We start from the raw sequence: 18,295 nt of genomic DNA, 5'->3' as shown, positions 1-18,295 counted from the left end.
TTGCCTGTGTTGGGTGTGCGAGTGTAAAAGCTGGAAGTGTCTCTTGGAAAGGAAGGCTTGAAGGAGTCTTTGGGAAAGGCTCGTGAGTCACTTCTGCTTGTGAAGATTTTATTTTTTACTCCCTGGTTAGCTAAGAGTATTTTACAAGAACCTTTTCCTTCTCTGGAGCATTCAGCCACTTGGGGTTTGGTCGTTTTGTGCGTATAAACCAGGACATGGTCCCAGAGGAGCTCAGCTTTTCAGTTTTACACTGCAGCGTAACCTTCGGGACAGGTGGGGACTGAAAAGTAGCTGCATTTGTCACTGTCCTCTTGCTGCCCTGGGCTTGCACAGCAGTTCTGGGGTTCTTCAAGCCTTAACAGACACCTACATGAAATCCACCTTGTTGCAAATCCGGTAGAAGTCTCCGCACCCAGGGGATAGCAGACAAAGTAGTTCCTCTTCCCTGTGTTCTGCCAGGAGGGCGTTTGCTCCACATCTACAGCCGCTGGGATCTTACCTCCTCACCTCACGTTGTATAGCATGAACATTTCATACCAGCTCGCAGGGTAAGGCAGAAATGAAGTGTCATGAACCTCATGAAAGGTCCTGTTGTTCTAAGTGGAATTTAGACGGCGCTCCTACATAAAGAAGAAGGAATTAGAGTCCGTGGGAGAAGTTCTGGGTTTGGTACAGGGCGATGTGCACAGGCTCCGAATCCTGGAAGGCCTTTCGGGCTGGGAATTATTGGTCCTTCCTGCAGGGTGATTCTAGTCATTAGAATTGACCTTCAAGTCACAGAAATTTCCCAATAAAGCACATAATTACTCAAGAGTTAGGGTTTTGTGCAACAGTGCTCATCAGCAAGGAAAGGAAAGTAAATATCTGCTTGCTCTCTTATTTTAGACAATTGAATTAAAACCCCCAAAGCATCAGGAAGGGAAGTTCAGAGTTTCAGTTCCTGCAAGCTGAAGGTTTGCATGGGTTCAGCAATGACAAATACATGAGATCATGCCTAGTTGGGCTCAGCATCTGCGGTGCGTGCGGTGAAGGTGAACCGAAAGTCTCCGGTACTTGTTAAGACCTGAAGAAGATTTTTGTAACGAGCTGTGGCAGTGACAGGTGTTGGTTTAATATCGAGGAGGTTGGACTCCTGCTTGGGTAATACTCTTGGCTCTGGGAAGAACTGGGGTCTTACGGAAAGGCAAAAGGGAAAAATAACTTTTTTCTTTTTTTTTTGCAGTTTGAGGATGGGTTATCCTGCCACCTGGAGCTGAGCCTGTGGGTGCTTAAATAATACCTGCAATTTCTGCAAAATCTAAACACCTGAGGGCTTCTCTTCGTTTTTGGCGAGAGGGTGGGAAGGCTGCCATGCATGGGACTAGTAACAGTGCGAGGAACTCCTGTTCCTGCTTTTGGAAAGTGATATTTTAGCTCTGGTTTAGTCCTTGGGGAGGAAGCGCAGGATTGACTCGGGGCACTGCGGAGCAGAGCTGGGGATACAACCTGTATTTTTAAAGTCTTGTCCAGGCTTTTCACCACTGGATCTGACTGGGTTCCCTTTCCCCCACAGTGTCACTACTGGGAACACGCAGACAGCGAAGCTGCCGTGGCCACGTAGCCTTTGGGTGTAATCATGCAGTGCTGGTCCGGAGGCTTGTGCCAGCACAAAGGGGCAGCCAAGCAGGAAAAGACCTGGTAAAGACCAAATATTTCTAGCTAATCTTTTTCTTCCTTCTAGTCAGCCACCTTTTTTTTTTTTTTTCCCCCATCTTCTTCCATCCTTCTTATTCTGACCCTTGTGTACTGCGCATTCGCCTGTTGATACAGATCACCACAAGGAAGAAACTGCCCGTTTTGGGAAGCATGTCTACAAAGAACTCAGCAAAACCCCGTGAAGACTCCATCCCTTTGGATCTTTTCTGGTTTTATGGTCAGCCACATCTGAAGCTAGAAGGTTATTTGTTATGTGACAAATGCTCTTCTCTTTCCCACCCCCCCAAAGTGTACTGCCACCGCAGGGGGGGCTGGAAGGAGGGTGAGGTGGTCCAGCAGCGGCTCGTGCTGCTGTCGTTAAACACAGCGTGATGCTGTTTATCTGGTTCATTTTCTTTAAAGTCCAACTGCATGTTTTTGTCCCATCTTATGTGCCACCAGGAGGCTCTGAGCCGGTCCAGCTGCCTTCTAATCTATAAAAAGTCTTTGCTTTTCAATCTGGCCCGGCCCTTTGATCTCCTTGCTTTGAGGTCACAAAGCTGCTTGTGATGATGCCAACAAGGCGCAGCTGAGGTCTCAGCTGACTTAAGTTTCCCCAGATCCATCTTAGGGTGGCTCAGGTAGGGGGGGAGAAATCTCCTGGTGTGGAGAGAAACCCCAGCGCCAGCCCGTTGGGGGAAGTGGCCCCGGGCAAGGCAGCTCTGCTGAGGAGCCAGGGAGGAGGACCATGCAAGAACTTCTCCCCCGAGGTCTGACACCTCCACCCCCACAACAGGAATTGGCGTTATTTTTCCATATAAAAGAAGATGTGGGGAGAGGAAACCATAGCCCACTCTCAGCTATTCTGACAGCTACACTGTGCCACCACCCTTCCTCATCACCCATGTGTGGTATTTTTAGGGTTCGCCTCATTTAACTCCAGCTCATTCTTTCTTAGAGTGACAAGGGCTTCCCTCCCGTAGCTACCCAGGTGGCACATCAAAAACCACAGCTGTGCCAGGAGCAGCTTCACCTCCACCATCGTATTCATCCATTCGTTCACCAGCCGGTGATGGGAGGCGGCACCTGGGACAGCATGAGAAGGGAGAGGACAAACCAGAGCCTGCTCTGAGGGGGTGGGTGGATGGATGGATGGATGGATGGGTGGATGGGTGGATGGATGCAGCTGCACTTAGTGAGGCCTCATTCCATTTTTCCTTCCCCCTACTTCCAGTTTACCTCCAGCCCAGATCCCTTTGGTACTGTGGGCTTTTAAGCCAAAAGACACATTAGCACACGTGCATTGATAAAGAACTGGCAGGGAAGGGGAAGCAATTAGCAGCGATACTTTATTTGGAGCAATGAGGAGTCCAGGGCTTCTAAGCAATGAAGAGGTTTCCCACGGTGACTTGGAGAAGGGATGGCAGGACCCACCTGGAGTCCCCATGGCTGGGACGAGGTGGTAGATGTCTCTTCTGCTTTGCGTGTAGTTTATTGCAGACCAGCAGCTCCTTTCTGTAGCGAGGGCTGGGCTTTTTTAACTGACTTTTGAAAGAAGATTGAAACCTGAGATTGGTCCCAGTCCCCTAGTGATTGGTTCCAGTCCCTTAGTGAAATGTAAAAGGAGGCTTCTTTCTCTGTCTTGCTGGTGAAAGGTACTAAAATGGGTTAAATCCATCCTAGAAATGCACCTCTCTTCCTGTAGCAGGTTCTGTGTGCTTTGGCCGGGGTATTTGTGATGTAAGGTGTGACCTCGGAGGATTGCTTGGTGGGCTGAGTTTTTACTTGTTTAAATTAGGGTTGCAAGTTGGAGTCTCCCGTTTTCTTAAAATTTGGGATCTTTCCTGTTGAAAAGCTTGGCTCAGGGTCAACTCGGAGAAGCACAGGGACCTGTTCAGCGTGGTGGTTCTCTGCAGCTCCCTGGTTCTGCTTCTGTACCGCGCGTGCTGCAGTTCCTGCTGCTGTTGCAGCCGCCTGCATCTCTCACGGCTGAGCGACACGGACTCGGGGCAGTCGTGACTTCTGACCTAGCCGTGGCAAGCGAGACCTAATGTTTATTTAAAGACCCTTGTGTTTAGACTGTTATTCTCTAGAGTTGCGTTGCGGTGCTGTGGTCTTGAGATGTTCCTTATCGCTGCTGGAACCTCTGGGCTGGGTGCTGAAACTGGTCTTAATGCTTTCTCTCTAGGGAGAAACCATGAGAGAGGCGCGCTGTCTAGCGAAAGCAGAAATGGTCCTTAGTTTTGGCACTTAACCATCCAGCTTCATGTCTCCTGGTTTTCTTGGAGGTTCCTTCCTCTTTGATTCCATGGCTGCAATTCTAAACCACTTTTTGGTAAAGGCTATTGAACATCCCTCTTTGCATAAATTCACTGGGGAGGTCAGGGAGAAACGGTCTGTGCCCTTGTGGTCCCTGCCTCTACCTTGAGCAATTTTCCCAGTAATACGGTATTTCATGATGGACTTCTTACATTTGAAAGTGAACAAGAAAACGGTACAACATTTTATTTCCTATATAGGCTTTTCAGTGATAAGGAGCCATCAGGTATATCCAGTAGTGGAGCAGCGTTAAGGCGGTGGGGTAAATAGTTAAAATAAAAGCTACTACTTAATGTGTTGGTGACTTGTTTACTGTGTAATTCATCAACAATTGAAGTAAACCAGCTTTTTTTCTATTTAGTTTGGTTTTTTTCTGCAGGGCAGTACTGGTACAAAGGTAGGTTAATTGACAAACAGCTCTTGACAGGACCAGAAGGATGTGATACGAGCTGTTATGATACATACAAAATATGTCCTATGGAGGAAATACAATGGAAAAACAACGGTACCTTTTTCTTTTTTTTTTAAATTGTTATAATTTATTTTCCACAAATAGCAAAATACAGTCAGTTTTCAGACTTCAGTGGGGAATCTCAGGTTAGGATCTAAGGCCAATGTTAATGTGATTCATCTAAATGAGTGGCAAATTTGTCCTGACCATTAAATAAAATTAAAAAAAAAAAAAAAAGAACAGCCCTGCACTCTGAAGTCACTGCTGTCTTGCTGAGGTGGCACCAGATGATGCTTTTAGTACCTCATTTGTAGGGCAGCAGCTGCGTGTTTTCCCATTTAGAATACATTGAGCTGGTGAAGACCCGAAGACCCCCCCAGTCTGTAGAAGGGGGGATGGCTTTTATCAAACAGGAGTCAAGTACAGTTGCATGTTTTGGTGAAGCAATGCTCCTTGCTAGAATAAGTTAGGTGAATCTATTTTGTATAAAATTTTAGTGAAAGCAGTGCATTTTCAGGGTACATTCACGTACATACTTTTTCCCTGTGTAAAGCAGCTTTACATATATGAATACACATTAAGAATATATTGTTACTGATGAGGAAAACTAAAAAGACCCTGTATTATGGGTAGTCCTTGCTCTGGTGAAGTTCTTGTTGTCTGAGCATCTCGCCTGAGTCAGGGCTGTAGGAACAAACCCAGAACAGATGACTATTGGGTGTCAGTCATAACCCCCCAGTTTGCACCATGGAGAAGCAGCGCTTCTGTACGTTGCATGGGCATTACGAGAGAAAATGCGTTGAAGGATTGGGGGGGATTGTAGCTCCGGTCACGTGGAGCAGAAGGTGCTTTCCTCCTGAATCCCAGCTCTTGGCAAAATCCCATACCCCAAAGCCAAATGGTTTATGAAGAATTTATTTCATTATGATGGCAGCCAGCTATATAACTGGCGACACTGTCTCAAAACCAGCTCACCGAAGTCTTTCCTTGGAAGGTTGATTTTCATTCTCACGTCTCTAAAGCAATGGTGTTCAACTGATGATCCAGGGAGTTCCCTGTATCGCTCCTGATGGATCCATGCGTGGTATTGAATAAAGTATAAACATCTTTTTAGTAAAGTGTGTTTTGCTCCGTGTGTCCACTGGAATGTGCCTTAACAGCTTCTACAAGCGGGTTGAGGTGCTGCTCCGGAGGGTGAGGCTCCGTGCCTCGGCTCAGCCGGGCTACTGCTGCCCCGCAGCTCCTGGCCAAACCTTTTCCCATTGACGTCTGGCTCCCGGGAGCTGTGCTCTGCGGGGCTTTTACCACTTGCACCTCCATGACAGATGCCCAAACAATTGCAGCAGCTCCTCCCCGGGTGACATTCAGATGTCACACGACAAGCAGTTCCCAGGGTATTCATCTGTCGTAGGAATCTTCCCTCTTCCAGTAGAAGCGCCAACTGGCATTATATTCTGGGCTTCTTTTCAAGGTCTTATTTTACATGACAATAATCTGTTGTTCAGCTGCCACGTTCCTTTCAAGTAGGTGACCCTGGCAGTAATCTTCCACACGTGACTGTCCCGGCGTTTAAATCCAGCCGCAGTGAATGGCATCTTTATTAGCCCTGACAGTCTGGATGCAAAACACGTTCTCAATAGCTTATATGTGAAATACACGTCTGAGTTAAAAGCCAGCTGCTAATGTCCTTCTAGAAAGGCACGCTGATGGGGAAGGGAGAAGAAACCCCACATTCTTCTCTATGTCTCGAGGTCAGAAGCAATAGCACAGAAGGCAGCCGATACAGCTGGGTACAAGCGAGCTTTGGCCACTGGCACGCTGAAGGGGTTGAACCATGGGCACAACTGTATCCTGAATTTGAGTGTTTTTGCCTTAAGAAATGCACATGCATTTGCCCTGGGCTTCAGCCTTTAACCTTCTGAGGATTCTGGCGCCAGTCTGCTAAAATCTTTATACCAAGTGAGTGAGCAAACCATCCCTCAGCCCATCGAGAGTGAGGGTGACACTGGTACAGGCTGGATGGCCGAGCGATAAAGATGTCTTTTAAGCAGCTGGCTGGATCGGTGCAGAAGTACCTGTTTCTCAGCTCAGATTTGTGTGCTTGGGGATTGGAAAGACACGGGTCATTTGGAGCTTGTAACCCATTTTTCTTTGCGCAAGCAGGTTGAATCTAACCTGTGCCAGCTGCCCCTACCTCCACCTGGTGCAGACAGGTGCCCTTCCAGAAGCTCAAGGAGACTATTTCCAGAGCGGAGCAGCATTTCTAATGGATTCAAGCCCACGTTGGGATGGAATAATAATACCTTGTGCTTCTCAGGATGCACCTTCTTTGTAGGTGAAACACCAGATGCAGGTAGAAATGAAGCAGAACTGGTATTTTCCTGACAAACATAGGAGTTGCTACAATAATAGACAACGTTCTTGGAATTGTTTATACCATATGTGTGGATTTAGTATTAGTTATGGAAATTTCTGGCTTTTCATGGGGGAAGGCAGAGCAGAGAACGGTGTGCTAGGATACTCCGCAGCTTATATTGCATATTGGATTAAGCTTGGCGCCTGAGGCTGGTGCTGTCCTGTCTTGAAGACTGAGCCAGTGCAACGGGCATAATTTTTGTAGGCATGGAAGAGCAATATGTAGACTTGTTAAAAGCACCATTCCAAGCCAGGATGATGCTCTTGGACATTCAGCTCTAAAGCAAGCAATTCTGTTGCGCAAATATCCGTTTCTCTTGGTATTTGTTGCTTTTAGGGAGAATGTTCCATTTCGAGCATTTCTCATTTTGACTAAAGACTAAAAGAAAGGTGAAATGACATAACAACTCTAAACTGACTGGCCTCCCTCTCCCTTGCTTTGCTAACGGTCACAGTTTTATTCAAGTCTCTCCATCCACAGGAGTATTGCCTAGCAGTGCTTGTTGCCTGGAATAGGGGGATGCTCCTGGGTTTTCCTCCTGCAGCTGCCTTTCCTACAGCAGCGGCAGGTCTTGCTCTACCAGTATCTCAGAACAGAGGACGTGTACAAAACTGTTCCAGCTTGGCCAAAGCCTGCTGGGAGCTTGGCTCATGGGGAGAAGGTGGTGGTCGTCTCTGTCTCCATAGCGAAGGAAAACCTCTTGCTCTCGCGGCAGGTGGACAGCTGCCAGAGGCGCTCCTGGCTCAGGCAGCCCAGCTCCTTCAGGAGCTTGAAGAGGTCATTGCGGAATTTGACACCGATGAAGGCGTAGAGGAAAGGGTTGAGGCAGCATCGGAAGCAGGCGAGGGTGTAGGTCACGTCATCCGCCACGTCAAGCTTCTTGCTCTCCTCGCATGAGCTGGTGTGGTTGAAGGCTGAGATGGTCTTGGCCAGCATGACGCCGTTGTAGGGCAGCTGGAAGACAACAAAGACGATTACCACGGCGATGATGACCTTGATGGCTTTATTCTTCTCAAAGTTGCGGGCCTGGAGTAATGTTTTGATGATGATGAGGTAGCAGACAGACATGACCAGCAGGGGAAATAAGAAGCCAAAAACCATTTGGGACACTTTGATGCCAGTGTTGAAGGTCTGCAGGTCATTAGCGATGATAGAACAACGGGGATGGTTGTCACGGTCATTTACACCACTGTGAACCAGCTCAGGGATCGAGAGGATGAAGGCCAGGAGCCAAATGAGGATGCATGTAACCTTGCTAATGAATATCATCCGGGGACGAAAGCGGTGGGCTGAGGCAGCCTGAACGATGGCAAAGTACCTGTCGATGCTGATGGACAGGAGGAGCAGCATCCCGCTGAAGAAACTCATTTTGCAGATGCAGTAGACGGCTTTGCAGGCAAACTCCCCAAAAAGCCAGTGCATGGCTGCGCTTGTGGCCCAGAAGGGGAGGGTCAGCAGGAAGAGGATGTCTGCCAGGGCCAGGTTCAGGAGATAGATGTCCGTCATGGTCTTGAGCCTCTTGAAGTAGATGTAGGTGAGCATCACCAGCCCGTTCCCCAGCAGCCCCGTGAAGCAGATGAGGGTGTACATGGCTGGGAGGAAGGCAGCGCGGAAGTTACGGACTTCTTCCTTCTCACACAGGGTCTCGAACATGGTGTAGTCGATGGTGATGTTGGAGTCATAGTCATCGGTGACATTGTTGCCGGCACAGAACTGGAACAGGGAAGACAAGAAGAGTGTGTTGGGACAGGTACTGTGCTGTGTTCCAAGGGTGTCGATCTGTGGGGCAGGCAGCAGCATCCAGCTGCAGCCCACGGAGAAACCCCAGGGACTTCCCGAGCATGGGCTTATGCCAACGTCATGGACCCAGCTGGCAGGATCTGGTGGCTGAAAACATTCCCCATAAGTACGTGGGGTCTGGGCTTTTTGGAGGGGCTCAGAGTGGGAATTCTACCAGAAAAGTTTAGTGCTCAGCCTGGAAGCGCTTGGTGTGCGGCTGCTTTCCAGAACGTTCCAGGACCCGCATACAGCTGCATGCACATAGCCAGCTGTCGGATGCAATGTGAAAAATAATACATCCTTCAGCATCCTCCTCTCAGCAGGGGCAATGTTTCCTCTCGAGTAACTCTACTTGTGAGGCATAAAATGACTTCAGTATTCCCTCCCCCATCTCAGCTATTCCCATTGCTCCCATGCCCTCCTCCCTGTGACCGTGCGAGAAGGGGCTGCCGTGGTTGTAACTGGCAGCGACCTGGCATGGCAAGTGCCAGCGTCACCGAACCACAGGATGGTTTGAGTCAGAAAGGACCATGAGCAGGGACACCTGCCACTAGCCCAGGTTGCTCTGAGCCCCATCCAGCCTGGCATCCCGGCCTTCCTGGTCCTGCTGCCACCCCATCCCCCCCGCAGCGAGGGCCAAGCCCGCCGAGTGCTGGGAGCAAAGGGAGGGCAAAGCCAGAGCCTCCCAGGGCTCTTTCCTCTGCTAAAGTGATGGAGAGAGATGTCAATGAGACCTGGGGAAATGCAGCGAAGCAGGAAGCTGTTACCGCGCTGGCATGGACGTGTTGCCGGTGTCTCATTCAGGCCCCTGATCTAAGTCCTGATTATGGTTTCGTCTTCCTACACTGCCGTAACCTACGGGGCAGAGTGAGCCTGTGGTATCTGTGCCCTGCTTTTTTGTGACTTATTAATCTCTGGTACCTTCACTCCATCGCACCGAGATGAAAGGTTTCCCCTGGATACCCCCGCCTGTTATCGCTGAGTATCTCAGCGTGCTCTCCATCTCAGGCAGGCTTGGCTTTCACCACATCCTGCCTGCTACCTGGAGACATGCCACCAGAAGTGAAAGGGAAAAGAAAGAGGCTGCAAGACTCTCCCTGCTCTGCTGAGCCCGGTGGAGAGCTGGGGCTGGGGGCTGCAGCGTGGCTGAGCTGTGGGGGTGTGAGCGCTGGCGCTGCACCCTGCGGTCCGAGAGCAGGTCACGGCACGGCGTGGTGCTTTGGGTTCTTCCTGCTTAAGATTGACTCTGAGCAAGGACAAGCGGAGGAAGAAGCTGAACTCTTCCTCCCTGGGCATGGCAGCAATTCAGCACTGACCTGTGTTGAAGCCCAGCGCTGGCCGAGTACCTGCAGGGAGCAGCGAGCTGGCTCTGCCCCAGCGCTCGCTGGAGGATGCTCTTGTCTTTCCTGAAAATGCTCATTTTGCTGCTAGCGAGGGACTTGGTGCTAACAGTCTAGGCCTTCCTAAAGTCACAGGATATGTCATTGTTTCTGTTCTCTCTTTGTTTTCTCTCCTTTGTTTTTCTCTAGCACTGCTCTGCTGTCTCCCCACCCACCTCCTTGGGGCTGGATCCTGCGTGCCAGCGGCCGTTCCCCCCCACGCATCTCTGCAGGGCTGTGGGTGGCTGCTTTTTTGCCTGTCGAAAGTTTTCGTCATCTCTCTTTACCCACAACACAAAGGCAGCTGGATTTCAACAACGTTGCTTTTAACATCTTACCTGAAAAATTAGAGGAAGGCTGAAAACAAGGGTGACCTTTAGCTGCTTGCCTGTAGAAGAAGGAGACAGGCGTTAGTTGGCGTTAGTTGAGTGGGGGTTTTCCACATGATGCTCACTCTGAAAAAGCAGCAGTAGCACACTTGACCACGGCATTCTCAACCCTGCAAAGCTCCCCACGGCTGGGTAAACTAAAACCTGGTGAAGATGCTAACAGGATAACCCAGGGCCACACAAGTTACTGTCAGAGCACAAAGTCTCAGGAGTCTGGCCCCTCCAGTTTCATCTGTAAAGGCTCATAGCTAAGGACAGTTACCCTGTGCACAGTGTACTAATTTTTATTTTATATGGGGTTTTAATTATTGTTTTTTCCCTACAGATGGACAGCAGCCTGCCCCCTGTGCCTTGTTCTGAGCTGTGGGGGTGTAGCATACTCAACCCATGTAAAAACGTACAGCTGTGAGCGCCCAGCTATAGATATATATAAATCGGGCCCAGCTGTTCCCCGCCGGTGCGGTGACCGATCTGCGGAACAGGAAAGCTCAGCTCCTGGCAGGATGTGCAGAACTGAAGCTGGCTGAAATTTATTGCTTGTCTCTTAAATGTCTTAAAATTGGCTGCTGCTGCCTTTGGATGTGAAGATACAGGATGTTGACAGCTGGGAGGAAAAATTTCAATTCAGAGCCAGATGTGATAATGGTGAGAGCAATCTCGGGCAAACAGTTCTTCCTGCTGTGGTTAGCAGAGGCAGGGAGGCCAGTGAAAGCTTTTTCTTTGCTCTATTTAAAGCATGTACCACCATCTACCTTGGGCATTTGCGACTGAAAGTTGCTCAATGTAGAAGTGATTTGGCAGCTGGGAGAAAGCCCTGGCCGCTGCTCTGGCACGAACAGAAGACGTGTCCTTCCTTGAAGGAGAGTTGGCACCAGCTGTTCTGAGCATCATGCTGCTCATCCCAGGATGCTTCTCTAGGCACTGGCTTGTTCCCTGTGCCGCAGCCTCTCATTTCCCTCCTGATTAGCTGCTCCAGGGTCACTAAGCAAGGCTGGGGCAGAGGCGGGAGATGCCTTTGGCTTTCAGCTGCCTGTTTCTCCTAGGGAGCACGGCTTTCTCTTCATGGCCTTTTCATAAATTTGACTGATCAGTTTGCACCTCTCACGCTGGGCAGCCTGATGTATGCAGCTCCGCTCTGTTCCTTTGCCGAGCTCCTTTGCCCCCTTCCCTGTTCTGCCCGTCTCCTCTTCAGGTGTTGCAGTGGACCAGGATGATGAACTTCCACTGCTCATGGTAACTGCAGCCATTGCACCAGTATCCCCACTTCAAGTCGCGTGCAGTAGCATTGTTAATGACAGAAATCGTTACTTGGGCACCTGCGATTGGAGATGCTTGTTTGGATGTGAGCAGTGATGTGTCAGCTGAGAGATCTTTGGCCACGAGTGGAAATATTCACGCTTCTCACCCCCAGAGCCTGCGTGTGAGCTTCCCACTGTCTTGTAGAAGTTTGTGCCTTGCCTTTCCCCCTTGTTTTCGTCTTTTACACTCATGCAGCTGGGTGCTCAGTTCTGTTCACACCCCCTCACCTTCTCTGAACCCTCCTGGGGGAATCTGGGGAGGGTAATAGTGCCTCGTCAGTGCCGTTTGCATCAGGAATGGAGGGTGGCAAGGCTGGGCTTGAGGGGGGAGGCAGGGGCTTGGCGAAACACTCTGTCTGCGCTTTCTGTCTGTCTGATGGCTTTCACTCTGACCAGTCCCAGACTTGCAGGAAGAGGTTTGGTGAGCATCTGGGGTAGCCATCTCTCCCTTCGAGATGCTGATCTGACTTTCACATATTAACACAGGAAATACTCTGAAAGCCCAAACCACTCAAAATCCACAAGCCTTGACTGTCATTGCCCTCCCTGCCTGGGACACAGGTGTGGGGTCCCTGATCCCCCCCAACCATCAGAGTCTCCAGTCTTCTGTTGGCCAGGCGTCTTCATGGCTTGGTTTCTGGGGGAGTCCTGGAGTTGGTGCTTATGTCTGCCCGCTGATGGATAATAATTACTTGGCCACGCTGGGCAGGGGTTGAGGCCTCAAAGGCAATTCACTTCCTAGCAGCTGTATAAAAAGGAGGCAGAGGAGAGGAACCACTCTCAGGCTACAGAGGAAAGGCACCGACCTGAATCCGGCTCCATCAGTGCATTGCTGTCGGCATTTTTCACTCATTTCATGCAAAGAACTGCCCGGTGCCAGGCTGATGTGCCGGTGGGGCCAGTCTAGGGCATTGCCCCCCAGGTGCAGCATCCTTTTCCTCCACCACTTTCTGCATCACCCCCTCAAGTCGAAGGACCGGACCAGCCCAGCCCTTAATCTGAAAAGTCATCAGTGTGCAGCCCTGGTGAGTTGCTGTTCTGTACTTTTTTTTTTCCTCCTTAACATGCTCTGAGGCATCTAACAAAATAGGACTGATGAAGTGACTCAACTAACGATCCTGAAACAGTTCAGTGAAGTATCATTCCTTTAAAGATCTTCACACTGGTTTACAACCCCCCCTTCGGTTACCGTTTCAAGTGTCTTAAATGTCAAATGATTTTTCAATATAAAAAAAAAAGCTTGCACAGTTTCTTCCCCTCTTTCTGTACACCCCCCCCCTTTCAACTTACTCATTTGCAAAGGCATAATGAGAGAGTCATTTGCAAAGGCATAATGAGAGAGGCGATGCAGCCTCGTGGTCCCCACGCAGGAGTTCGTTGAGCGGGTCCCTGCGTCACCAGTTTCAGGCAGACTGGACGAGGCTGATGTCTCCCTGCAATGCTCTGAGGGTCCAAGGCAGCAGGGGAGAGGGACCACAAGCAAATTAATTGCATAGAGGAAATGAGACATGCCCTGGAGCTTAACAGGCATTTTTGGGTAGCTTTCTTTACTTTTTATTTTCCTTTTTTTTTTTTTCCCTATCTGGTAGTTCTCTGCTGTGGGTATTTTCCTAAAGTTTTGTTCCTCAAAATATTAAGAAAAAACCAACAAAAAAACCTCTCAAAAATCCCCATGAACAGTTGAACTAGAAACCTCATTTATAAAAAGACAACATTTATAAAAAGCGAATGAGTCAGACACGTTATCAAGCCCCACGTCAGCCCCCTTGTCCCTCAGCTGGTGACGTGCTGGTTTGCTGCAGTTCTCAAAGCATGCTCCTGTCCTGCGGGCCCTGGGAAAAGGTGGAAAGGAGAATTGTTCCATGTGAATGGAAGAGGGAAGGGTCTGCTGTTAATGGCAGGGCAGGTCGGAGAGGGGACAACAACCCATCCATCCTGAAAATCTTCCTCCACAGAGCGAGCGCAATTGGGATCCATCCCGCTGAGCTCTAGCCCTTGGCACCTGGATGGGCGTTTCGGCTCCCTCGATAGCAAAGGGAAAGAAACGGGTGGGTTTGAGTCCAGGGTCAAGGCCATAGGGTGGGCACCTGGGGTGCAGCTCCTGCCACCCTACAGCAGAAGGGTGGGTGGGTTCGGACAGCTGTATCCCATCCAGCTCATCTGAAGCTCCCTGCCATCACAACTGATCTCAATCAAGATAAAAGAAGCTGTAGTAGCTGTGAACCCCCCCCTGGGCATGCCCAGAAAAGCTGCTGATAGTAAGAAATACTTGGTAGCAGAAAGTCTACCCAGAGGAGTAGAAACAGAACCGTGTGGGATGGTTAAAACAGGTTGGAGAAACCAAATCCTGCAGGATGGAGCACTGGGTCGGCTCCTGCCTGGCAGCTCCGGCTCTAACTGGAGCAGTGGGGAGCAGCAGCAGCAGCGTGCTGGTGCTGGGGAAGGCACCAAGTGGAAACGAGAGTCCGGCAAGAGTATTGGCAAAGCCTGGCAAACTGGCTCGGGCTAAACCCTCGTGGTGAAAGAATTATTTTTCTGTTGGCCAGAAACCGCAAAGCAAAAGTTTCGTTCTCGAGCACCTCAGCATGTGGAGGCAGCGAGTAACGTACTGTTTATATCTTTAAACATGTACCGGTTTCTGCTGCCTCTTCACCATCGCTAGAGTAGGCTTTTGGGGGAAGAACCAGGTATTTCTGAGAAAAATTAATCATACTTAAATATATAATGACTGTTGGCAGTTACAGCTCAGTGCTCGTTCTCTGCCACCTTTCCCCTCTGCTTCTCACAACTGGCACAGGAGCGATACCATCGTTTCAGGAATGAACAGTCCCAATGAAACTTAAGTCATGCTTCTATCTCACGGCTTCATATATCTGTTAGAGAAGAAATTTAATAATTACCTGCCTCCACCCCTTTTTAGGAAACTGTGAATCAAAAGACAAGATAAGCAGAGATAAGCAAGTTCAGAATGAATTTAAGTGAGCTACCTGTGTTTCCTATGTGTGTGTAAAAAACCCCAAAAAAACCCAAAAACCCAAAACCCAAAAACCCCAGCAGCAGCACTAATGCTGTGCATCTTCCAGTGCAAAATATTTATTTTGGAATATTCCTTTGAAATACAGTACTAGGATAAAATCCCAAAGGATGAAAATTGTTGTACTATTCTTGTCAGGTTCTCACTAATTTTTTCTTCTTCCTGTCATAATTAACCGTTACCAGTTAGTTGAAGTCAGAGTAACAGCTGCCCTCCCAAATACTGAAAAACTTAAGTAAAGAAACCTACAGGGCACCCACATAATGCTGCAGAGGCCAGGGATGTAAAGGAGAGCAGGGTGCTGAGGGGTGGAGAGGTCCAGCTGGGCTGCGGTGCTGATTGGGATGCAGGGCTTCCCATATGGTGCTGGTTGGGATGCAGGGCTCCCCAGATGGTGCTAGGGATGCAGGGCTCCCCAGATGGTGCTGGTTGGGATGCAGGGCTCCCCAGATGGTGCTAGGGATGCAGGGCTCCCCAGATGGTGCTGGTTGGGATGCAGGGCTTCCCAAGTGGTGCTGGTTGGGATGCAGGGCTTCCCATATGGTGCTGGTTGGGATGCAGGGCTCCCCAGATGGTGCTAGGGATGCAGGGCTCCCCAGATGGTGCTGGTTGGGATGCAGGGCTCCCCAAGTGGTGCTGGTTGGGATGCAGGGCTCCCCAAATGGTGCTAGGGATGCAGGGCTCCCCAGATGGTGCTAGGGATGCAGGGCTCCCCAGATGGTGCTGGTTGGGATGCAGGGCTTCCCAAGTGGTGCTGGTTGGGATGCAGGGCTCCTCAGATGGTGCTGGTTGGGATGCAGGGCTCCCCAGATGGTGCTAGGGATGCAGGGCTCCCCAGATGGTGCTGGTTGGGATGCAGGGCTTCCCAAGTGGTGCTGGTTGGGATGCAGGGCTCCCCAAATGGTGCTAGGGATGCAGGGCTCCCCAGATGGTGCTGGTTGGGATGCAGGGCTCCCCAGATGGTGCTAGGGATGCAGGGCTCCCCAGATGGTGCTGGTTGGGATGCAGGGCTTCCCAAATGATGCTGGTTGGGATGCAGGGCTTCCCAAATGGTGCTGGTTGGGATGCAGGGCTTCCCAAATGGTGCTGGTTGGGATGCAGGACTCCCCAAGTGGTGCTGGTTGGGATGCAGCACTTCCCAAATGGTGCTGGTTGGGATGCAGCACTTCCCAAGCCAACGATTCCCAGAAGCTGCCGGGAGACATCCATGAGAAGGCTCCCTCTGCCCTTTCCCTGCTCCTGCCTGGTGGGTCCTATGGGAGCCAGGAGCTCCAGCGAGCACCGTGGGAGCATCCCGCATCCCCCAGTGTCACGTTGGAGCCTGGGAGACCCTGGGCTCCCCCTTCCCAGCTGCTGTACAGGGCTTTGCATCCAGACACTGCGCACGGAACCCCCCTCTGCTTCATTCAGAAATCACCGGAGACCTTTCCAGAGGAGAAATCCCTGCCTGGGAAAGGGACTAGTTTGTGGGCTGAAACAGTGGACAAAGATACAAAAAGGAAGAAGTGCCAAATTTTCCCAGCTGCACCAGCCTGACTCTGCTGTTGCGCGCGTCACTAGTGTTTTGCATCTGAATTTCTTCAAAAACAGGTGAGGGCAATCGTCCCCCTTCATGTGGCACAGTCGGAGGCACCAGTATGGAACTGGGTGCTCAAATCTCAGTGTGGTCACAGGCTGCAGCTCTGCCTGCAGTGCTTCCCATGGGACCCCCGCGCCCCCCTGCACGCTGCGGTTAATTTAAGGCTCCAATTTGCAAATGTCATAGAGAAAAGGCAGTGACGCCTCCCGTTTTACCCTGTAATTCATTACACCCGGAGCAGGGCTTTACTGGGCTGAACTTGGTGGCTCTGTCCCATCCTCTCACCATCCTCACTGCAGCTCTGCCCGTGCTCACCGGCACGGAGAGGTAGAAGTTGGGTTTTAAACCCGGATTGGTTAATCTGCTTTTAAACTAACTTACCCATCTGAGCTCTTGCATTTGTCCCTCTTCCCCGCACTCCCTCAGATTAGTGTTTGCACATATTTGAGCATAAAAAAACATAATAAAAAGGGAATAAATCTGACAGTCTTCGAGGAGAAAGAGCGTGCATCTTATGTGCCGTGTCCCTGACCCATGGTGCCATCTCCCCTCCTACAGCTCCTCAGCTCCTCAAGCTCCGGGCAGTGGGTGCCCACAGAGCTCTGGGTGTGAAAGTACAATAAGAAATGGCAAAGGAAAGTTTGAAACTTTCAAGATGAAACAGAAAGAGTCTTGTGCTTCCTGGGCTAACAGGATACGGACCAAAGAGAAGGGGATTCTCTCGCTTGCTTGCTTCTCTCTGCCTGCTTCATGATGGAGGAATCCATGGGAACACAGACCCCTACAGGTGCACCGGCTCAGGGCTGCTCCAGCTCCGAGCAAGCACAGAACTGCAAAGTTTTGTTGCTGCAGTGAAAATATTTGTTAATAGAAACAATCTGTAAAAGTCTGGACAGACTTAGCTAGCAGTAACCACAGATATGCTTGCTCCTGCTTCCTTTGATTCATTCCCTGAATTAAAACGTTGCCAAGGAGGTGCATTCTCTTTTTTTTAATAAGTATTTTTTAGTAAGAACAGAGAAGAAAAGGTACATGCTATGTGAGAAGAGCTTATTTGCTTTGGGACAAAATAGCCCCTTGAAATTGGCTACAAGCCTATTTTTTATGTGTGTGTTTCTGAAGTTAATTGATTGGAGGGGTTTTGAGCATGTAGAAGAGAACTGTGCATTTCTTTTTTAATAGTCGATATAAGAAAGATGAAAGTCTTTTATACTGTTCTACTCTGTTAAAAGTGCTCCATCCCTGTGTCATGAGGCATGGATTTGGGCATGATTGATAAAGCAGAAGACAAAGGCAGAGGCTGCAGAGCAGGTACTCACCACTCTCCATGGTCTCGTTGTGAAGGGAGATGAAGTCACCAGGTTCGCAAGAGCATCATAGGTTCCAGCACAGCTCAGCACGCCGCAGCTCCTTCCAGGGACCCTCTTTGGGAACCTCTGCCTTTTATACTTCCTGCACCTCTGCAAGAGGCTCGTGACACACCCTTGCGTGGCTGACATTTAGTCGATGCTCCTCCTCGTCTTTCACTGATACAGGACGGTTGTGCTGCATGCCACGCTACCTTCAGGCGCTCCGGGTGCTCAGGTGCTTCCTCAGCACGTGCAGCGAGGGGCGGCACGCACGCACTACCGAGACTCGGTAAAAGTGGGTTCTGCTTTTGCACTGACACATGAGAAATTGTCTGTGGTGAAGGGGCAAAAAAATATCTCCTTTCTCCTTATCTCTTCTCTCCAGAGCAGATCCTGCTTCATCTGCCAGAGCATCCACCAGAAACGAGTGCTGTAGGAAACAGGGAGGATCCCCATCTCTGCCAGACCCTTTTTTTCTGGGGAACATGTTCAACCAGCACATGAAAAAAATCTCCGCATGCAGGACTGCTGGCAGCCAGCATCCCTTTGCCCTTCTCCCACACGCTTACAGCATCCTCTCTAGATTCTCAGCAGCTCAAACAAGTAAGTGGACTTCCCCCCTCCTTTC

General features: G+C 50.0%; 1 protein-coding gene across 1 annotated transcript; it reads right to left on the bottom strand.

Annotated features, from left to right (window-relative positions):
- Positions 1-3,006: 3,006 nt before the first annotated feature.
- Positions 3,007-17,935, bottom strand: CCR7 (C-C motif chemokine receptor 7). The gene is made up of 3 exons (XM_037411481.1): positions 17,638-17,935; positions 10,357-10,406; positions 3,007-8,573 (listed from the first exon to the last, which is right to left on the bottom strand). The coding sequence occupies exons 1-3, from the start codon at positions 17,645-17,647 to the stop codon at positions 7,509-7,511; spliced, it is 1,125 nt and encodes a 374-aa protein (XP_037267378.1). The 5' UTR covers positions 17,648-17,935; the 3' UTR covers positions 3,007-7,508.
- Between the last annotated feature and the right edge of the window lie 360 nt (positions 17,936-18,295).

This window comes from Falco rusticolus, chromosome 18, assembly GCF_015220075.1.
Source record: "Falco rusticolus isolate bFalRus1 chromosome 18, bFalRus1.pri, whole genome shotgun sequence".
Taxonomy (NCBI): Eukaryota; Metazoa; Chordata; class Aves; order Falconiformes; family Falconidae; genus Falco; species Falco rusticolus.
This window is presented reverse-complemented; position numbering and strand designations above follow the sequence as displayed.